General features: G+C 44.6%; 1 protein-coding gene across 3 annotated transcripts; it reads right to left on the reverse strand.

Annotated features, from left to right (window-relative positions):
• Window positions 1–1,135: 1,135 nt before the first annotated feature.
• LOC106576193 (protein kinase C theta type) lies at window positions 1,136–22,508 on the reverse strand. 3 transcript variants are annotated; one of them, XM_014153184.2, is made up of 17 exons: window positions 22,374–22,508; window positions 16,135–16,658; window positions 14,078–14,277; window positions 13,613–13,673; window positions 12,600–12,783; window positions 8,861–8,892; window positions 8,646–8,731; window positions 7,817–7,946; window positions 7,291–7,400; window positions 6,273–6,405; window positions 5,980–6,146; window positions 3,833–4,006; window positions 3,595–3,686; window positions 3,257–3,458; window positions 2,807–2,995; window positions 2,371–2,499; window positions 1,136–2,238 (listed from the first exon to the last, which is right to left on the reverse strand). In XM_014153184.2, the coding sequence occupies exons 2-17, from the start codon at window positions 16,250–16,252 to the stop codon at window positions 2,080–2,082; spliced, it is 2,166 nt and encodes a 721-aa protein (XP_014008659.1). In that variant the 5' UTR covers window positions 16,253–16,658; window positions 22,374–22,508; the 3' UTR covers window positions 1,136–2,079. The 3 variants fall into 3 exon arrangements, with proteins under 3 accessions (XP_014008659.1, XP_045555791.1, XP_045555792.1); XM_045699835.1 differs by having other exon boundaries at window positions 8,646–8,892; XM_045699836.1 differs by lacking the exon at window positions 22,374–22,508 and adding an exon at window positions 17,327–17,510 and having other exon boundaries at window positions 8,646–8,892.
• Between the last annotated feature and the right edge of the window lie 561 nt (window positions 22,509–23,069).

Raw genomic sequence — 23,069 nt, forward strand, 5'->3', positions numbered from 1 at the left:
TGTCACGCCCTGATCTGTTTCACCTGTCCTTGTGCTTGTCTCCACCCCCCTCCAGGTGTCGCCCATTTTCCCCATTATCCCCTGGGTACGTATACCTGTGTTCTCTGTTTGTCTGTTGCCAGTTTGTTTTGTTTCGTCAAGTCTACCAGCGGTTTTCCCTCTGTTCCTGTCTATCGATTCTTCCTGTTTTCCCAGTTTTGACCTTTTCTGCCAGCCCTGAGCCTGCTGACATCCTGTACTTTTGCCCCACTACTCTGGATTACCGACCTCTGCCTGACCCTGACCCTGCCTGCCGTCTTGTACCTTTGCCCCACTACTCTGGATTATCGACCCCAGCCTGCCTTGATCTGTCGTTTGCCTGCCCCTGTTGCTGTAATAAACTTGTTACTTCAACACAGTCTGCATTTGGGTCTTACCTGAAAGGTGATAGTACCTTGGAGCTCTACATTAAAATGCTTGCCATCCCCATCGCTACCCTTGTTGGTGTGACATGGTGGTGACTGTACCTGGGCCAGTGGCAGGAAGTAGTTTGCTGCTATGTATAAGTGGATTATGGGTCAGTGACGGATCGCTCTCTCTCAGATTAGTCTGTCTGTCCCAGGGTACCACAGCGCTAGGAGGAGAGGGATGGTGGGGCAGCAGGGTGAGGCAGAGAGAGATTTGTCGGAAAAAGGAACAAACATTAGGGAGGGAGGGGGGAAGGATAGAGCCATAGATGCATAGACAGTAGGCTACAGGTGGGTGAGTGAATGCCAGTCTACCCCCATGCTGCCCCCCACTGGAGAGAAAAGGCACTGCTATTGATCTGCCCTGTGAATGCACAGAACTGTTGTATCTATCGATCAAGGAAGTACAGTATCTAATCACAGATGAATCATAAATTACCTTTATAGCTGGTGAGATGATAATACATTATATCACAATGTAACACCAACTGCAGACAGAAAGAGCAATAGTAACTTTGACCAGTTTGTCAGTCTAGTCTCTGAGAGGGCGAGGCACAGGAAGGAAAGAGTGGGAGAGAGAGAGAGAGAGAGGCAGGAAGACAGCGGTTTTAGTATTTCAACTAAATTCTCATTCTCGCACTCTGTGACACAAACTCATGCTTGAATGCAAATACGCAATGGGACATGTATTTACAAAAATCTGATTTTAATGTACAGAATAAAAACAAACAATTACTGCTGAATCTAGGCATCATCTATGTCATTAGATTGTATAATAACTTAGTCACAGCGATCACAAGCCTCTGAAGGACCATTATAAAACACAGTATCATGTAAACATAAACTATTCATATATCCATGTACACTGAAACCAACCACTCCACCGTCCGATAGTGTGGCAATCTACCTGGATCTGAGCAATAGCAATGGCAAAACAACACATTTTAATATATTAACCGCCTAACCGTGGCTCTTTTTAATAAAACTACTGATACACTTTCAGAATTAAATATAAAATGTCCCAGGAAATGGTTAAAGTAGATTGAACAGACACTTATGTGCAGGGCTAAAACAGACACTACTGAATAACAGGTTATGAGTACAATACAACATTCTCAGTATTCCACACAATCTGGGCAATCGGGTAGTGACTCCTAAAGTAGTCTGTTCACCACAGGAGGTTGGTGGCACCTTAATTGGGGAGGACTGGCTCATGGTAATGACTGGAGCGGAATCAGTGGAATGGTATCATATACATCAAACACATGGTTTCCACGTGTTTGATGCCATTCCATTTTCTATGTTCCAGCCATTATTATGAGCCGTCCTCCCCTTATCAGCCTCCACTGCTGTACACCTTGGCTGTACACCTTGGCTGTGTAAAAGAGCTGAGGTGAGATGTTATTGACTGGTTGTGGATACGTTATTGACTGGTTGTGGATACGTTATTGATCTGTTAGGTAAGTGTCCTTGACTCCTGTCTGTGATGTGTTGTCATAATGAGTAATTGATGTGTTGCGAATAGGTTGTCCGAAGGTTACAGATGGGTTGTGAATATGTTGCTGGTACAGTGGGTTGGTTGTTGATGTATTGTGAATATGTTGCTGGTAGGTTGCTGTAAGGTTATCGCAGGTCAGGGGCTTTTGATGTGGCCCATAGCTGGGTTGACGAAGGAGAAGTTGTTAAACATGGTTTGGTCCACACTGTTCATGAGGGTACGATCTGCACATGACAACCTGGGTTTCTCATTGATAAACTCCTTGTCAAAGTTACTGACGTCACTGGGGGATTTCTGCATGGACAGGAGAGAGGGGAGAGGTTACAACGCACACACACACACACACACCCAGCGAGCACACACACACATGCATACAAATGCAGACGTAAACAAACAAACACACTCGCAGCCTGAGGATGGACGTACCACAGTTGGCCTGAAGGGTGGCGCCACCTCTCGTTTCTCCAGAGCGTTCCAGTCTGTGTCTTTGAAGAAGGAGTGTTGACGGATGTTCCCCTTCACACCCAGCCTCCTCTCTGGCTCCCTCACAAACAGCTGTAAAACAAACATACCATATATATATACACACACACACACACACACACACACACACACACACACACACACACACACACACACACACACACACACACACACACACACACACACACACACACACATCAGGACAGAGGACGCCAAGTTCAAGAACACCCTCATGAAAGGTAACCAATCACACGCAGACACATACAGTACAGGTCACATCCATCCCAACCGTCAATCATTCATGTTGATGTATGTAGTCTGGTGCATAGAGGACAACGTTGCCGTAGTTCATTCGTCATGGCATTGCAGTGAGTGAGACCTTGATGAGGATGTCTCGTGCGTCCTTGGCCAGCCAGTGGGGGTAACAGGGGTCATCTGTCCTGATGGACTGGAACAGTTCCTCCTCATCGCGACCATGGAATGGAGACTGGCCAGTCAGCATCTCGTACAGCAAGACCCCGAACGACCACCAGTCCACTGAGCTGCCGTACTTCTGCCCCAGCAGAATCTAAAAAACCATGACCGTTCAGTTCAGTTCAACATGACATCTCTTCATCATCATCATCACTTCATGATGTTTATCTAAAACCAATATATTAGACGGAGATGGTATGTAATTCATTAATGATACAAATCAATGAGATCAGAATTGAGTGTGAGAAACATTAGTTCCCTAAGGGAACATTTCCATTGGTTATACACCTTTTAAGGGTTGCAATGCTGATAGTAAGAGTGTAGATTCCTATAGTGATGGTGAACATGCAGTCACCTCTGGGGCGATGTAATCAGGTGTTCCACAAAAGGTGCAGGTCCGTGTTTCTCCCTCCATGTTCTCCTTACACATCCCAAAGTCTGCTATCTTTATATGGCCTTCTGAGTCTAACAACACGTTGTCCAGCTTCAGATCCCTATAGACAATGCCTTTGGAGTGGAGGAACTGGAGCCCGCAGATAATCTCAGCAGCATAGAACCTACAGCCAGAGGGAGGAGAGAGGGGATGTGAGGAGAGAGGGATAGGTGGAGAGAATGGAGGATGTTTGTGTGTGTGTGTGTGTGTGTGTGTGTGTCTGGTAGACATAGCCTGGTTGTGTGTACGGGTTAACTTACGTCGATCTCTGCACGTCAAACTTGTGACAGTTCTGGATGTGGAACATGAGGTCACCTCCGTTCAGATACTCCATCACAAAGAACAGGTTCTCCTATCACACACACAACACAGTCACATCAAAACCTGTGGTTTGTGTGTGTGTGTGTGTGTGTGTGTGTGTGTGTGTGTGTGTGTGTGTGTGTGTGTGTGTGTGTGTGTGTGTGTGTGTGTGTGTGTGTGTGTGTGTGTGTGTGTTACCGTGGTCTGGAAGGTGCAGTGGAGGTGTGTGAGGAAGGGGTGTTCCCAGGCCAGGGAGAGGACTCTCCTCTCCACCATGGTACACTCCACATCATCATCCATCAGAACCACGTCCTTCTTCAGAGCCTTCACCGCAAAGAACTGTCTACTGCTCTTCAGCTCAGCCAAAAACACCTAGCAACACACAGATGATACGTACATGTAGGAAATCACTGTCTTTAGCTATTCAGGGCTTGTCAAATGGAGGTGAAGGATCAGTCAGGCAACTTTTAAGTACAATCAAGAAGTCTCTTTAGTACACTGGATCCAGGAACACAGAGCATGGCTAGAACATGTTCAAAGACTAGGCAACACAAGTCACACTTTTATATTTTTTGGTTTCATAACATCACTAATACTAGCGTTGAAAAACTACCGGTAATTTCCTGGTAATTAACAGGTAATCTATGGCAATCTATGGTAACTTCAATAATTTATACCAGAATAATTATTATAAAATGTTTTCACTCACAATATTTATTTTTTCTTTATCTTTATATCTGTGTCCATATTGTCCGTGAGTTTCTAGTGGATAGACAGTATGATTCACGAGAAAACAGCCTGATTCATGAAAAAAGCATCTAAACAATAATGACATCATTTCCAATTAACTCTGCAACTCTTCCAACTATTGACTTTTTTCACAGCTGCCATCAGTTTGGTGTAATAAAAACATTTGCAATAAAAACATATTGACAGAGTAAAATAAATAAAAGTGCGTAAAAATGTAAAGGATATATTACGCTGATACACTCATAATCAACACCAATGGTATTCACTAAGTTGCTGGGTTATATTTATGATCATGTTTTAAAGCTTTGTCATTCTAGTTTGTTTATTCAAATCATCTTAATTTATTATTTTATACACTTTACATGTTATGAACATTTCATAAAATCCTGAAAGTTTCCAAAATTCTGGTAGTTTACTGGTAAACTTAGAAAGCTATCGGTAACGTACCCTCCTTTTGTAACCCTAACTATGACTAAACATTATCGGTAACACTCAGGCAGTCCAATCAGTCTCCGGGACACTCCCCCATTGACGTCCATTCTAGCGAAGTTCTAGTACATTCTGGTTCTGGAACATTCTGACCAACATGTTTACAGGTCCAAACATAATCATCACAACACCAACATTATATTTGAATTAAGGTTATCTTACTCCTCATGGGTAGGCTCTCTTCCTTATATCACAATACGCAGATGGCAAGCACGCCCTCTCCCCTTGCTAGAAACTTCTGCTTAGGTCATGCTGACCCAGGCTCACAGGCTTGAGTATAATAACAGAACAAACATTAGGAACACCTTCCTAATATTGAGTTGCACCACTTTTTGCCCTCAGAACAGCCTCAATACATCGGGGCCTGAACTCTACAACGTGTCGAAAGCGTTCCACAGGGATGCTGGCCCATGTTGACTCCAATGCTTTCCACAGTTGTGTCAAGTTGACTGGATGCCCTTTGGGTGGTGGACCATTCTTGATACACATGGGAAAATGTTGAGCGTGAAAAACCCAGCAGCGTTGCAGTTCTTGACACACTCAAACCGGTGCGCCTGGCACCTACTACCATACCCCGTTCAGAGGCACTTTAATCGTTTTTCTTGCCCGTTCACCCTCTGAATGGCACACATACACAATCCATGTCTCAATTGTATCAAGGCTTAAAAATCCTGATTGAACCCTAATGTTTTGTACACTCTGTATATGTTTGTTCACAATGCAATCTCTATAAATAACGTACACTTTATCTGCACGGTTTCCATCAGCTAGAGTAAGACATATCACCATAAACTGAGACAAGACTTGGGCTTGATACATGTCCTAGTTATCAATGAACTGAGAAACTGGTTGTGAGTTCAATTCCCACGAGGGACCAGTATGTAAAAAATTATGAAAATGTGTGCACTCGCTCTGCATAAGAGCATCTGCTAAATGACTAAAATCTAAATGTCAATGTAAACTCCCTGTATGTTATAGAAGCACTAGACCCATGTCTCAGTTTATGGTGATATGTCTTAAGCCCAGATAGAAAAGGTATATCCCCAGTGAATCTAGGGGCTCACTAGCTGGAGTGGTTTCTCTCTCTCTCTCTCTCTCTCTGGTACCTTGCCGAAGCTGCCTTTGCCAAGCATCTTGTGCAGGATGAAGTTGTCGAGGGTGAACTTGTGAAAGTGTTCTTTTCTGGGCACGGCGTACAGCATCTCAGGCTCCTCCATCACAGGGGCAGGCATTACCCCCTCCGCTGGGGTGTCCCACGATATACCCTGCTGCTCTGGAGAGGGGTGGGGGAAGAGGTGGAGAAGGGGAGATAGTCATTTAGTCCTATTAAATCTCAAGTTGACTACAAAGTCCTCACAGATGCATGAATGACCAGGTTGACCATGTGTGGCCTCCTAACCTTTTCGCCCAGCGGTGGCTGCTGTCAGGGGGAGACCTGCCACTAAACCTGAAGGTTCCCGCACAACCCCTGCCTGGCCCACACCCACCGGCCCGCCTCGACTATAGATCTCACTCTCTCTGGAGCCCCTGGCCTATAGGAAAATGCATAGACACATAACAATTAATAACATAACACAATGCTACAGTATCTGTATAACGGGAAGGGATAGATTCCTTACTTACAATCAACATACATTTTTTGTTATATTTTTTTATGAAAAGCACTTTGGAGGTATTGTGGATCTGTCGGACAGCACTGACTTCCTAACCAGTGTTGCCAACTAATTTTCAGGGTAAGTTGCTAGAGGCAGGTTGATTTGTTGCTAAAAGTTGCTAAATGACGTTGTGATGTCGTTGCGTGATAACGTAAAACTGCGTCATTACGTAGAATACACAATAACGTTACTCAAATTGACTGGCCATCTCTGCAAAAAAATATGATTTGACATTTGTTCAGGTACAGACTCCCACTCTTTTCTGTACTTCTGCCTGTACAATTTTGATTGAGACATGTTGATTGACGTTGTAAGTTTGTTCAAGATCAAACATTCATAACCAACTATATTCATTGGGTTTGGCTCGTCGAACCCGTACTACTGCCGCTGTAGTCAGCTAACAATGATTTGCAATTTTCTGAAATTGCTGCTGGCCTGCTGCTGCCTGTGCACGAGCTGAGCACCTGCTGCTGACGTCACTCACAATGCACTTTTGCAGCCAGGCACGTGTGTTGTGACTGAGTGTGTGACAGAGAAAATCATTTTGTGTCATTTAGAGAGAAAATGCGTGCGTTTTAGCATTTGAGTCACTTTTCAAAAGTTGCTAAAAGTTCCAAATACATTTTTAAAAGTAGCTAAATTTGTTGCTAGGTGCTGTTTGAAAAGAAAGTTGCCAGGGTAGTCTGAAAAGTTGTTAAATCTAGCAACAAAATTGCTAAATTGGCATCACTGTTCCTAACCCCTCGACCCCTGAACTCTGACCTGCTGTTTAGTTTCGATCGTGGCCAGGGCTTCAGCCATCAGTTTCTGGTTGACTCCACACAGGTTGGCCACCTTTTTCTGGCACTTGTGATGAACGTTCATACCGCACTCTGCACGGGCAACACACATGGTTACACAGTATACAGACACAGATGGAATGGGACGATGAAATCAATACATTTGGATATTTGGGATCCTGTAACGGTGAAATAGGGAATCATGTGAAAAGGTATGGTACAATATAATGGTTTGATAGGGTACTGTTATGATTTGAGTTGGTAATGGTATGATGTGATTGTGTAATGATAGTGATGTGATGTTATGATGTGATCAGGGTCTCTTCCACAGGAGGTTGGTGGCACCTTAATTGGGGAGCACGGACTTGTGGTAAGTGGAATTGGTGGAATGGTATCAAATACATCAAACACATAGATTCCATGTGTTTGATGCCATTCCATTTGCTCCGCTCCAGCCATTATTATGAGCCGCCCTCCCCTCAGCAGCCTCCTGTGGACTGTCCTCTCACCCTCACACTTGAGTCCCTGCTTGGCCAGTCCCCACAGCAGCGTGCCACAGTGTTCACAGAATGTGGGGCTCTTGTAGTTGTACACCTTAAACCTGTGGGGCATGTCGATCTTAAAGCGCTCCTTGTGGATCTGCAACACACAGCAAACACACTCGGTCACCTGAACACGCCGCACTACAACCCTTTGTTGCCATGGAAATATGACACAGGAAGTAGGCAACAACTACTTTGGACGTTTTAGGGAAGTAAAATCCCTGGGATAAAACTGTAATTTTTTTCTCTGTCTAGGATCGGTGAGTACTGGTAAACAGTGAGTACAGTAACCACAGAGCTGTCTGCTTCCAAGAACCAACCCACTGTCTCAGTGTGTACTGTGAGAGAGAGTGAGTTAGTCAGTGTGTACTGTGAGAGAGAGTGAGTTAGTCAGTGTGTACTGTGAGAGAGAGTGAGTTAGTCAGTGTGTACTGTGAGAGAGAGTGAGTTAGTCAGTGTGTATTGTGAGAGAGAATAAGTTACAGTCACTGTGTATGTGGTTGACTTTAACCGACAATTAACAAGTGTGTTACCACTAGGCTAAACCACAGTCACCAGAAGCCCAGATACACTGTATGTCAGTCTGTCTGCATGCAATCTAATGGGACCTCCAGTTGTCTTAATTGAGGTTCCTCATGTCACAAACACCAAGACAAAGTGGACACATCACCGTTTACTGCCACTATTATTGGAACTCAAGCAACTAAATATAATGACAAATCCAAGATACTCTAAAATGCTCAAGATCACTTACTGTCATCGTTGTATAGAAATGGACTACAATGTACAGGCCTACCATGGTCTCTTTGCTGTTGATGGCCGACCCAGTGCACTTGGCGATGATTTTGTCAATGCATTTCTTGTGGATGGCTGCGTTGCACTCTGAAAGACCAAGGATGGGGGATGAGAGTGTAGACAGGAGAGAGGATGGAGGAGTGTAGGGATAGAACATGGAATAGGTAGAAGATGAGGGGAGAGAGAGAGAGAGAGAGAGAGAGCAGAGATACTCACGTCGACACTGATAACCCTGCTTATTCAGACCCCTGTGGGGAAAAGAAACATAACATTAACAGGGACCAGGAAACAAACACTGGATGATGTGGATGATGTGGGTGATGTATACTGCTCAAAAAAATAAAGGGAATACTTAAACAACACGTCCTAGATCTGAATGAAATAAATAATCTTATTAAATAATTTTTTGAATGAATTTTTTGAATGTGCTGACAACAAAATCACACAAAAATAATCAATGGAAATCCAATTTATCAACCCATGGAGGTCTGGATTTGGAGTCACACTCAAAATTAAAGTGGAAAACCACACTACAGGCTGATCCAACTTTGATGTAATGTCCTTAAAACAAGTCAAAATGAGGCTCAGTAGTGTGTGTGGCCTCCACGTGCCTGTATGACCTCCCTACAACGCCTGGGCATGCTCCTGATGAGGTGGCGGATGGTCTCCTGAGGGATCTCCTCCCAGACCTGGACTAAAGCATCCGCCAACTCCTGGACAGTCTGTGGTGCAACGTGGCATTGGTGGATGGAGCGAGACATGATGTCCCAGATGTGCTCAATTGGATTCAGGTCTGGGGAACGGGCGGGCCAGTCCATAGCATCAATGCCTTCCTCTTGCAGGAACTGCTGACACACTCCAGCCACATGAGGTCTAGCATTGTCTTGCATTAGGAGGAACCCAGGGCCAACCGCACCAGCATATGTTCTCACAAGGGGTCTGAGGATCTCATCTCGGTACCTAATGGCAGTCAGGCTACCTCTGGCGAGCACATGGAGGGCTGTGCGGCCCCCCAAAGAAATGCCACCCTACACCATGACTGACCCACCGCCAAACCGGTCATGCTGGAGGATGTTGCAGGCAGCAGAACGTTCTCCACGGCGTCTCCAGACTCTGTCACGTCTGTCACGTGCTCAGTGTGAACCTGCTTTCATCTGTGAAGAGCACAGGGCGCCAGTGGCGAATTTGCCAATCTTGGTGTTCTCTGGCAAATGCCAAACGTCCTGCACAGTGTTGGGCTGTAAGCACAACCCCCACCTGTGGACGTCGGGCCCTCATACCACCCTCATGGAGTCTGTTTCTGACCGTTTGAGCAGACACATGCACATTTGTGGCCTGCTGGAGGTCATTTTGCAGGGCTCTGGCAGTGCTTCTCCTGCTCCTCCTTGCATAAAGGCGGAGGTAGCGATCCTGCTGCTGGGTTGTTGCCCTCCTACGGCCTCCTCCACGTCTCCTGATGTACTGGCCTGTCTCCTGGTAGCATCTCCATGCTCTGGACACTACGCTGACAGACACAGCAAACCTTCTTGCCACAGCTCGCATTGATGTGCCATCCTGGATGAACTGCACTACCTGAGCCACTTGTGTGGGTTGTAGACTCCGTGTCATGCTACCACTAGATTGAAAGCACCGTCAGCATTCAAAAGTGACCAATACATCAGCCAGGAAGCATAGGATCTGAGAGGTGGTCTGTGGTCCCCACCTGCAGAACCACTCCTTTATTGGGGGTGTCTTGCTAATTGCCTATAATTTCCACCTGTTGTCTATTCCATTTGCACAACAGCATGTTACATTTATTGTCAATCAGTGTTGCTTCCTAAGTGGACAGTTTGATTTCACAGAAGTGTGATTGACTTGGAGTTACATTGTGTTGTTTAAGTGTTCCCTTAATTTTTTTGAGCAGTGTATAAATAGAAATACTGTAGTGTTTGTTTCAGAGTGACAATGAAAATAATCTATGTGAACGATGTCATTAGGATACAGTATTTGCACTCCAATTGACTAGGTTTTAAATAAAGTTAGGTTGTGATATACATACTGTACAGAAAGAAGGGGCACTTATAGAGCTCGTACACTGAGTATACAAAATATTAAGAACACCTGCTCTTTCCATGACACACTATATATACAAAAGTATGTGGACACCCCTTCAAATTAGTGGATTCGCCAATTTCAGCCACACCCTTTGCTGACCAGTGTATAAAATCGAGCACACAACCATGCAATCTCTATAGACAAACATTGGCAGTAGAATGGCCTTACTGAAGCGCACAGTGACTTTCAACGTGGCACCGTCATATGATGCCATCTTTCCAACAAGTCAGTTCGTCAAATGTCTGCCCTGCTAGAGCTGTCCCGGTCAACTGTAAGTGCTGTTTTTGTGAAGTGGAAACGTCTAGAAGCAACAATGGCTCAGCTGCAAAGTGGTAGGCCACACAAGCTCACAGAACGGGGCCGCAGAGTGCTGAAGCGTGTAGCGTGTACAAATTGTCTGTCCTCGGTTGCAACACTGACTACCGACTTCCAAACTGCCTCTGGAAGCAACGTCAGCACATGGAAACCCGGTTCTCCAGCTTACCCAGATCTCCAGCTTGCTGTTCTCCTTTTTGCAGACTTTAGCTCAGCGGTTTTATCCTTCACCACCACGTGCATGACACGGCCCTGGTGGACATGGGCGTCAAACTGTTTGTCGGGAGCTTCATGAAATGGGTTTCCATGGCTGAGCAGCCTCACACAAGCGATCACCATGCGTAATGCCAAGCGTCGGCTGGAGTGGTGTAAATGTCTCTGCCATTGGACTCTGGAGCAGTGGAAACATGTTCTCTGGAATGATGAATCACGCTTCACCATCTGGCAGTCTGACAGACAAATCTGGGTTAGACGGATGCCAGAACGGTACCTGCCCCAATGCATAGTGCCAACTGTAAAGTTTGGTGGAGGAGGAATAATGGTCTGGAGCTGTTTTTCATGGTTCTGGCTAGGCCCCTTAGTTCCAGTGAAGGGAAATCTTAACACTACAGCAGACAATTATATTTTAGACAGTTCTGTGCTTCCAACTTTGTGGTAGCAGTTTGGGGAAGGCCCTTTCCTGTTTCAGAATGACAATGCCCCCGTGCACAAAGCGAGGTCCATACAGAAATGGTTTGTCGAGATCGGTGTGGAAGAACTTGACTGGCCTACACAGAGCCCTGATCTCAACCCCATCGAACACCTTTGGGATGAATTCGAAAGGAGACCGCGAGCCAGGCCTAATCGCCCAACATCAGTGCCCGACCTCACTAATGCTCTTGTGGCTGAATGGAAGCAAGTCCCTGCAGAAATGTTCCAACATCTAGTGGAAAGCCTTCGCAGAAGAGTGGAGGCTGTTATAGCATCAAAGGGGGGACCAACTCCATATTAATGCCCATGATTTTGGAATGAGATGTTTGACGAGCAGGTGTCCACAAACTTTTGGTCATGTAGTGTATAGACTAACTGGGTGAATCCAGGTGAAAGCTATGATCCCTTATTGATGTCAACTGTTAAATCTGCCTAGATGAAGGGGAGGAGACAGGCTAAAGAAGGACTTTTAAGCCTTGAGACAATTGAGACAGGGATTGTGTATGTGCCATTCAGAGGGTGAATGGGCAAGACAAAAATGTGGTGTGGTAGTAGGTGCCAGGCGCACCGGTTTGTGTCAAGAACTGCGATGCTGCTGGGTTTTTCATGCTCAACAGTTTCCCGTGTGAATCAGAATGGTCTACCACCCAAAGGACATCCAGTCAACTTGACACAACTGTGGGAAGCATTGGAGTCAACATGGGCCAGCATCCCTGTGGAACACTTTAAACACCTTGTAGAGTCCATGCCCAATGGATTGAGGCTGTTCTGAGGGTAAAAGGGCAACTCAATATTAGGAAGGTGTTCCTAATGTTTGGTATAGTCAGTGTATAGTGTTTTGGCTCAGTGGACATACCAGACAAACTCTTTACAGACGGAGCAGAAGGTGGGCTGGGGGAAGAAAGTGGCGCTGAACTCATGACATTTGACCTCATGGATCTTGGCCTGTTTGATGGCTCCGCGTCGTGCGTGGAGGGCAAAGACTCCCGGATCCCTGTCTCTCTCTCCAAATCCATCTCCCTCACCCTCACCTGCGGTTTCTGGGAAACAGGCGCACACACATGAAAGTTATGTACAGCGCATAGTCTTTTCACAGTTAAAAGACAGAGGAAGAGAGAGAGAGAGACATGCTAGTCATATTTGCACGCTCCTCCGTGAACGCATGATAGGAATGTCCTTCTGCCAGTCTGTGTCCGAGTGAGTGACTGTGTGTGTGTGTGTGTGTGTGTGTGTGTGTGTGTGTGTGTGTGTGTGTGTGTGTGTGTGTGTGTGTGTGTGTGTGTGTGTGTGTGTGTGTGTGTGTGTGTGTGTGTGGGAGAGAGGAAGAAGGCCTTTGGCTGACTTCCTGTCCTACAGCCCCACAAGCATGTATTCACTAGACACTGACAGCTGCAAATTTAACACGCCCTCCATGATCAACGACAGTCTGTCAAATGTGTGTGTGTGTGTGTGTGTGTGTGTGTGTGTGTGTGTGTGTGTGTGTGTGTGTGTGTGTGTGTGTGTGTTTGCAACGACAGAGAGATAGAGAAGGAGAGAAAGAGTAAAGGTGAATATCTTTCTATTTGTGAGCAATGTAATTGAAAGGGCTAAATGATCAGATGATTAGTACTGGACAATCATTGGACCACCTGTTGTGAGTGCTGATTATGAGTAGTGGTGAGACTTTATATATAGATAGACATATGAGAGGTTTCCTCACGCCTGTTACAATATGACTTTATAACCCTTCAGAGTGTGTTAATAAGACCCCAATAAGAGAGGACACTGACAGAAACTATTGGGAATAGATGGGCTTCTGGAATGGTTATAACCACACAGGAACAGACATACACAGACATTATGAAGTCTACAATGGTTCTGAACCCTCACCACTCTTCTCCAAGTAGTATCTGGCCTCCATGAGTAGACGACCCTGTGGCTTCAGCTCCACCTGAGACAAACAGAGATAGAGACAGAGATATATATAGAGAGAGAGGGGGGGAGAGATAGAGAGAGAGAGAGAGAGGAAGAAAGATGGAGAGAGAGATAGAGAATTTGATAGATAGAGAGCAAGAGATACACAGAGAGAGAGAGATACAGAGAGAGAGAAACAGAGAGACAGACATGGAGAGAGAGAGAGATAGAGAGAGAGATAGAGAGAGAGATAGAGACAGAGACAGAGAGAGAGAGAGAGAGAGAGAGAGAGAGAGAATGAGACAGATATATCCCCATATCAAATTATGTGGACACGACACATTCCCCTCGCTCCAACCCTAAGCCAGTGGAACCCCTTCCTCCCTCTCTTCCCTCCCTCCCCCTCCTTCCCACCCCCTCCCTCCCTTCCTGTTGTCTTACCCAGATCTCCAGCTTGCCATTCTCCTTTTTGCAGCGTGAGGCCAGGGTGTCCAGCTGCACCACGGCCTCAGACTTTAGCTCAGCGGTTTTATCCTTCACCACCACGTGCATGACACGGCCCTGGTGGACATGGGCGTCAAACGTGCTGCTCCAGGGAGGGTACATGGTGGGCTTCTTCTGCTTGTACACCTGGCCCTTCTCTGGAGGGGTAAGGGTGTGTATGTAAAGGGGGAGAAAGACAGGTAGAAACAATCAACAATCTTAACATTAGTCCATCTGTCATTGGTCCTACATTCTTCCTGACATGTGATCTGACCAGGAGCAAAGAGTGGTCTGTCTGTACCACAGGAGGTTGGTGGCATCTTCATTTGGGAGGACAGGCTGGTGGTAATGGCTGGTTTCCAGGTGTTTGATGCCATTCCATTTGCTCCGTTCCGGACATTATTATGAGCCGTCCTCCCCTCAGCAGCCTCCTGTGATGTACACCTATAGCATAACTTCCACTTCACAGTATTTTCATTCCGCCATTTGACAAGTTCCTGCCATAGAATGATACGTATATCTCTATCAGTGGTCCATAGACTGTCTGCTCTGGACAGAGACAACGTAACCAGCTGTTGTCTATACTGAAAATCATTTCCCTCTGACAGGGAAAAACTGTCCTATTCTCCCCAGACAGACGTCTCATATTTTTCATCATGTTTCCAACCCGCCTTTGGCATGAGAGGGCGATACGTTTTGCTTTAGAAGTCCCACACAGCTCTGAGTAGGCTTTTGTCAGCCCAAGTCACGATCAGTTCCTTTGTTTTTCTCTTTGTAGTGGTTAAGTGACATTTGACGGAGGTGTTGCTTTCATTTTTCTGTTAGGTGCTTTAGCCACAGTGGAGTTAAGAAACGAGTCTGAGCCAGTCACAGCTTTGTAGTAAGGACTCCCTTATACTACTCTGACTCCAGACCCTAAACACTCCTCCTCAGTAAGGTGTTCCGTTCAATTTCCAAGCGCTCTATTGGCACAACGAAATGCAGTCAGTTTGCAGCTGCTTGTAGGCTAGCTAAACCAACAGTGGAATATTGGTGCTAAACCTCACACTGTACTGATATTTACTATCATCTGGGCCTTTTGATGTCATTGCAAAAAGCAGTACAAACTGCAGTACAAACTGACCAAAAAGCAGTACAAACTGCAGTACAAACTGACAAAAAAACAGTACAAACTGCACTACAAACTGCAGTATAAACTGACCAAAAAGCAGAACAAACTGCAGTACAAACTGACCAAAAAACAGTACAAACTGCAGTATAAACTGACCAAAAAGCAGAACAAACTGCAGTACAAACTGACCAAAAAACAGTACAAACTGCAGTATAAACTGACCAAAAAGCAGAACAAACTGCAGTACAAACTGACCAAAAAGCAGTACAAACTGCAGTATAAACTGACCAAAAAGCAGTACAATCTGACCAAAAAGCAGTACAAACTGCAGTACAAACTGACCTGAAATGAAACTGAGTAGCACAGGTCTTCCTGTGAACTAACACACCGACGCACATCCCGCACACACACACACACACATACACACTACTCTATCTCTGTCCAGCTACCAGAATAGCTCTGTGGTTGAAGTGAGAAAGAAATGGGAAAAAACTACGTAGATTTCTCCTCTTTCCTCCCCACGTCTCTCTCTGTTTATAGCCCTGTAACTGTCATCTTTACCAATGGTTAAATATAGTCAGCAAGGAAACAGAACTGTCCATTAGCACTCTGAAGTACTGCTATTTAGAAGTAATACTGACATGAATCATAAGCCCATTTACACTAATGGAACTCCTGGAGAAGAATGGTCTGTTCTATTAAATGCCTGTTTATAAATGTATCTGCCCTCTTTAATGCATAGACACTGTAGATGAAGTAACAGGGATATACTCACTAGGCACAACTTCTTCCCTCACTTGCAGCCCATGTGAGACAACAGTCCTACAGAAAATGGTAGAGGTTCCCATGTTTCCCCATCACATCTCTGTGACACAGACACACACACACACACGCTCCAACTGACCTGTGTCTATAGCCTCCTTCATGTAGACAGCACAGTACGGGTTGATCACCTCTTCATGGTAGGCCAGACCTGGGTCCATCTCGAAGCTGGAGAAGCCGATACGCAGGAACGGAGACATGGCTGCAGGTACCACTCACTGACCTCCAGACAAAAACCTCAACTCAATGGTCACACAACCTCCAGAAAACCTTCGGAGAACCTCCCTCGACACGGAAACAGTGATTCTCACAGTGGAGAGTTGTGTTTCAGTTAGTCCTTCTCTTTGCAGATAGTGTAATTGTTGTTTTGGGGAGAGTAGTCTTTGTGTTGATGTCACCCCCCTCACTGGCACAGTCCCCACGCGATGACTGGCCTTTTCCTCCAGATGAGAGATGGGTTGGCGAGGGAGGGAGGGAGGGAGGGAGGGAGGGAGGGAGGGAGGGAGGGAGGGAGGGAGGGAGAGAGAGGAGGGCACTTTGGCTCGCAGCGGCAGTTCCGCCCTTGACGCCACGCTCCTCTGGTACTGATAAGAGCTGTCCGTCACCCTGAGAAAGGAAGAGAGAGGGAGAGAGAGAGAGAGAGAGAGAGGGAGAGAGAGAAAGGGAGAGCGAGAGAGAGCGAGAGAGGGGGAGAGAGAGAGAGAAAAAGAGAGAAAGGGAGAGGGAGAGAGCAAGAGAGAGAGAGGGAGAGAGAGAGAGAGACATAAATGGATGGAGAGAGAGAGTGAGAGAGAGAGAGGGAGGGAGAGAGATAAAAAGAGAGAGAGAAAGAGAGAGACAGAGAGAGGATGAGAGACAAGTCACAAGTCAGCATTAGTTACCAATTCTTTAGAATGAATACCACCAGAACAGTACATAGTACACCAAACAAATACAAACCAGTACATAGTACACCAAACAAATACAAACCAGTACATAGTACACCAAACAAATACAAACCAGTACATAGTACACCAAACAAATACAAATCAGTACATAGTACACCAAACAAATACAAACCAGTACATAGTACACCAAACAAATACAAACCAGTACATAGTACACCAAACAAATACAAACCAGTACATAGTACAGCAAACAAATACAAACCAGTACCCCTCGTTTACATTACAAACAAACTAATCAGCCCTCTTAGTACCTAAAACAAAAACCATATATTTAGCACTAAAGACCGAACAAACCAGCACTCTCTGGGTATCCAAAACAGCTCATACCTCCAGGGGCTAGTAAACCTCAGCTAGCTTAGTTCCCCAGGCACCTCGGAGTCTAGTATAATCCCTGAGTATGAGTCACTGCACAACTCAGGTGCTACCAGCTAGCTCTAAGCTGTGGTGCTCCCAACACCAGTGAGCTGTCTGTGGTTAGCTAGGTGGCAGTGCTGATGGAGGAGAAAGAGACTGAGTGTCAGAGTGATATTTGAGGCCAGGTTGTCAGAGAGCTGTGTGTCAGCCTCAGTGTCACAGAGGAGACTGGGAAGGCCCTATTAATAGATGTGTAATGCTAAACTCTGATCGGGAATACGCAGGGAAGAACTTCCAGCAGTTAGCCCAACCCGGGCCTGGGTCACCCACAAACATACCTCCTGTAAACCCCCCATACCCACGCACGCACGCGTGCACACACACACACACACTGCCAAATGCTGTGTGTGATGTCACCATTACTTCTGTTGACAGGTGTGATTTGTGCAGAAGGACCAACGGAGCAACAACTAAATGTAACGGACGTCACGCTGCCTGCTTCCTCCTGATTCACACCGAGTCTCCAACCTAGGACCTCTGCCTTGCTAGCACACGTGACTGCCCTCCTGACTAACCAGTCGGCGCAAGTGGTGACACACATCCCCATGTGCTACTGTACATAAGCAAAAACACAACTATCAATATACACTCAAAGTTCAGTTGTGCTACAGGATAGATACAAACCTCTTCTGTTCTCGGGAACTATTAGGAACACATCTATAATAGCATACAACAATATAAAGTACTCAGTCTCCATAATTAACAAGCATTGACGCACACACACACGCACGCACACGCACGCACACACACACACACACACACACACACACACACACACACACACACACACACACACACACACCTTCCAAACTGTGAGTCTGCACCACCAAGCTCCTTGCAGCTCTCTATAGCACCCACCACCTCTCTGCATGTTACATAAAGCTCTCGTTAACATGATGGGACTTCCTGTAGTCTAACTCGTTAGCAACACTTCCTGCCTCTGAGCTTGGTTCTGTGAAATCACACATGTGGGCCTCTCTCTCTCTCTCTCTCTCTCTCTCTCTCTCTCTCAATTAAATTAAATTCAAGGGGCTTTATTGGCATGGGAAACATATGTTAACATTGCCAAAACAAGTGAGGTAGATAATATACAAAAGTGAAATAAACAATAAAAATGAACAGTAAACATTACACTCACAGAAGTTCCAAAAGAATAAAGACATTACAAACGTCATATTATGTATATATACAGTGTTGTAACGATGTGCAAATGGTTAAAGTTCAAAAGGGAAAATAAATCAACATAAATATGGGTTGTATTTACAATGGTGTTTGTTCTTCACTGGTTGCCCTTTTCTTGTGGCAACAGGTCACACATCTTGCTGCTGTGATGGCTATTTCACCCAGTAGATGTGGGAGTTTATCAAAATCGGGGTTGTTTTCAAATTCTTTGTGGATCTGTGTAATCTGAGGGAAATATGTGTCTAATATGGTCATATATTTGGCAGGAGGTTAGGAAGTGCAGCTCAGTTTAAAACTCATTTTCTGGGTAGTGTGCACATAGCCTGTCTTCTCTTGAGAGCCAGGTCTGCCTACGGCAGCCTTTCTCAATAGCAAGGCTATGCTCACTGAGTTTGTACATAGTCAAAGCTTCCTTAACTTTGTGTCAGTCACATTGGTCAGGTATTCTGCCACTGTGTACTCTCTGTTTAGGGCCAAATAGCATTCTAGTTTGCTCTGTTTTTTTGTTAATTCTTTCCAATGTGTAAAGTAATTATATTTTTGTTTTCTCATGATTTGGTTGGGTCTAATTGTGTTGCTGTCCTGGGGCTCTGTGGGGTTTGTTTGTGTTTGTGAACAGAGCCCCGCTCATTCTCTCTCTCTCTCTCTCTCTCTCTCTCTCTCTCTCTCTCTCTCTCGCAATTCAATTCAAGGGTCTTTATTGCCAAAGCAAGTGAAATGGATAAACAAAAGTGAAATAAACAATAAAAAGTGAACAGTAAATATTACACTCACAAGTTCCAAAATAATCTCTCTCTCTCTCTCTCTCTCTCTCTCTCTCTCTCTCTCTCTCTCTCTCTCTCTCCCTGTGTTATAAGTGGCCCTAATTCCCATGTTTTTATGCTGGAACAACAACAGTGGTCCTTGTTCCACCCAGAGGTTCTTACATCAGATTAGCAACCCCAGTATTTCTGTTGTAAACACAATCCCTTCATGTCCTGTATAGTCATGGTGTTGGTTATGATGCTCTGTGGACACCTTAAGGGTCATAGAGGTTTGACACAAGATGAACTCTTTCAATACTGTTTCCCTCAACAACTCAACTCAATTTACTGTAATGTGTGTGTGTGTGTATGCGTGTCTCCCCACAAGCCCTCATGAAAGGCTAGCGATCTCTTTCATCCTGACCTCCCCACTTCAAACACACACACACACACACACACACGCACACGCACACAGAAACTGAAGATCAAGCACAATGACGATCGCCATATGAATAACCTTTAGTGGACCTTTCATGAGGGTCAAAGAGCCTCCCATCAAACCTTCTTCTGTAGACGACACCATCAGAGAGGAGTGTGTGTGTGTGTGTGTGTGTGTGTGTGTGTGTGTGTGTGTGTGTGTGTGTGTGTGTGTGTGTGTGTGTGTGTGTGTGTGTGTGTGTGTGTGTGTGTGTGTGTGTGTGTGTGTGTGTGCAGCCAGGTCTGTTTGGCTAGGGTGTCATGGACAGGGATGGTGGATAGGCGTAAGCATCTACCTCTGGTGAAAAAGTTTGCATGATTGAATCCAGCAATGGGAAGTTGTTCTTAAAATGTTGTTTTTAATCCTATCCCAAATCTTAACCCTTACCTCAAACATTCAGAGTTAATGCCTAACCCTTACCTCAACCATTCAGAGTTAATGCATAACCCTTACCTCAACCATTCAGAGTTAATGCCTAACCCTTACCTCAACCATTCAGAGTTAATGCCTAACCCTTACCTCAACCATTCAGAGTTAATGCGTAACCCTTACCTCAACCATTCAGAGTTAATGCATAACCCTTACCTCAACCATTCAGAGTTAATGCATAACCCTTACCTCAACCATTCAGAGTTAATGCCTAACCCTTACCTCAACCATTCAGAGTTAATGCATAACCCTTACCTCAACCATTCAGAGTTAATGCATAACCCTTACGTCAACCATTCAGAGTTAATGCCTAACCCTTACCTCAACCATTCAGAGTTAATGCGTAACCCTTACCTCAACCATTCAGAGTTAATGCATAACCCTTACCTCAACCATTCAGAGTTAATGCATAACCCTTACCTCAACCATTCAGAGTTAATGCATAACCCTTACCTCAACCATTCAGAGTTAATGCCTAACCCTTACCTCAACCATTCAGAGTTAATGCCTAACCCTTACGTCAACCATTCAGAGTTAATGCCTAACCCTTACCTCAACCATTCAGAGTTAATGCCTAACCCTTACCTCAACCATTCAGAGTTAATGCGTAACCCTTACCTCAACCATTCAGAGTTAATGCATAACCCTTACCTCAACCATTCAGAGTTAATGCATAACCCTTACCTCAACCATTCAGAGTTAATGCATAACCCTTACCTCAACCATTCAGAGTTAATGCATAACCCTTACCTCAACCATTCAGAGTTAATGCCTAACCCTTACCTCAACCATTCAGAGTTAATGCATAACCCTTACCTCAACCATTCAGAGTTAATGCATAACCCTTACCTCAACCATTCAGAGTTAATGCCTAACCCTTACCTCAACCATTCAGAGTTAATGCCTAACCCTTACCTCAACCATTCAGAGTTAATGCATAACCCTTACCTCAACCATTCAGAGTGAATGCCTAAACTTAACCTTAAACCCTTACAAATGTGACGTTTGGAAGAACTTAGAAATGTGATGTTTGAGAAACATGGATAAACGTCTAATTCTGACGTGAGACTGAGAGAGTTTGTTGGTGTGTGTGTGTTTGTGTGTGTGTGTAGTCTTTGAAGAACTTCCATTTGTTGTAATTGACAAGGACACATGTGTGTGACATCTGTAGAGGTCCTCGAACATTTGACGGTTCGACAAGGCACTTAACTAGTGGCTGGTGGGTAGAGTGTTATGAGACCAAAGGGGAAAATAAGAGCAAAGTGATTGACCTCTGTTTTTACAAAATCCCTTTGAAAGGAATTACAACAAGGTGCTATCTAGAACCTAACAGGGTTCTGCAGCTGTCCCCATAGGAAAACCATTGGAAGAACGCTTTTTAGTTCCAGATAGATCCCTTTTGAGTTTCATGTAGAACCTTTACAGAGAGGGTTCTACATGGAACCGAAAAAGAGTTCTACCTGGAACCAAAATAGTTCTAACTGGAACCCAAAATGTTTTTGCAATGGGGACAGCCAAATAACCTTTTGGAACCCTTTATTCTAAGAGTGTAGCTCAACCCTTGAGGTGTGTGTCATAACACTGAGTGATCACATCAACGGGGTGCAAGTAAAAACAACAAGAGATTTGGCGATAAGTACAACTACTTAACTAATTCCTGGCTGACATTTAGAAACACAGTAAGTCTTGCAGCACTGAATACATGAAACACAACAATTATGTCAGCAAATACGTGTCCAAGGTAGGCTACTCCTCCTAACTAACTCTACTCCACACATATGCATATTAGGCTACGTTGCAACATGTCATTCATCTTTCTCTACCGTTGACTCTAGGCCTACATCGTTTTGACGTCTTTGGTGTATTTTCAAAATAAAAACTTATATCTCTGACAAGTTGGTGCATGGGTGGGAAGGTTATAAATGCATGCCAATCAGGATTTAAACTTGAAATTGTCTTTTCATTTATGCAGTAGCCTATATTTCAGACTAGTGGAATGATCAAAAATACCCAAATAAATCAAAATCAATAGGCATAGCTAGTAATATACAATGTTCTTCTATTACAGACTGGCAATTAGTCAATATGCAAATGATGGATAGGCATAATAGAAAAAATGCATACCTACCTTTAAAAGTCAAACTCCAAAACACAACTTCTTTGGTGTTGCGGTTCATTTAAAGCTAATGTCCATCTTGCTGCTTCGGAGTTTTGTAATAACTGTGTCGAAGTAGCCTTGTGGAGGCACCAATGATAACCTATCAGAATAAGTGCACCTCTATTTTACCACCAGCAGCACTACCGCAGACATCAAGGTAACGCCCCTTTACTATAAATCGGATCAATTAATGAAGGATTCAATGCTGCTCTCCCGTGGAGTGAAGTGGTATTACAGGTGTGCAAAGCACGGGTAGGCTGAAATGGATTTCCGCAATGCATTTAAACAAAAAAAAAAGTAACCTTTATTTAACCAGGTAGGTTAGTTGAGAACAAGTTCTCATTTACAACTGCGACCTGGCCAAGATAAAGCAAAGCAGTGCAACACAAACAACAACAACACAGAGTTACACATGGAATAAACAAACATACAGTCAATAATACAGTAGAACAAGTCTATATACACTGTGTGCAAATGAGGCAGGATAACGGAGGTAAGGCAATAAATAGGCCATAGTGGCGAAATAATTACAATATAGCAATTAAACACTGGAGTGATAGATGTGCAGAAGATGAGTGTACAAGTAGAGATACTGGGGTGCAAAGGAGCAAAATAAATCAAATAGATAACAGTATGGGAATAAGGTAGTTGGATGGGCTAATTACA

This window comes from Salmo salar, chromosome ssa17, assembly GCF_905237065.1.
Source record: "Salmo salar chromosome ssa17, Ssal_v3.1, whole genome shotgun sequence".
Lineage (NCBI taxonomy): Eukaryota > Metazoa > Chordata > Actinopteri > Salmoniformes > Salmonidae > Salmo > Salmo salar.

Bases quoted from the DNA above. Each gene is read 5' to 3' on its own strand.
- LOC106576193 (XM_045699835.1), bottom strand. From the start codon at position 16,252: ATGTCTCCGTTCCTGCGTATCGGCTTCTCCAGCTTCGAGATGGACCCA. The intron at 2,500-2,806 runs GTCTCACTCACT...TTTGTTTTACAG, and splicing joins CACGAGACATCCTCATCAAG to CTGTTTGTGAGGGAGCCAGA. The intron at 2,239-2,370 runs GTACGTCCATCC...CTGTCCATGCAG, and splicing joins CACCCTTCAGGCCAACTGTG to AAATCCCCCAGTGACGTCAG.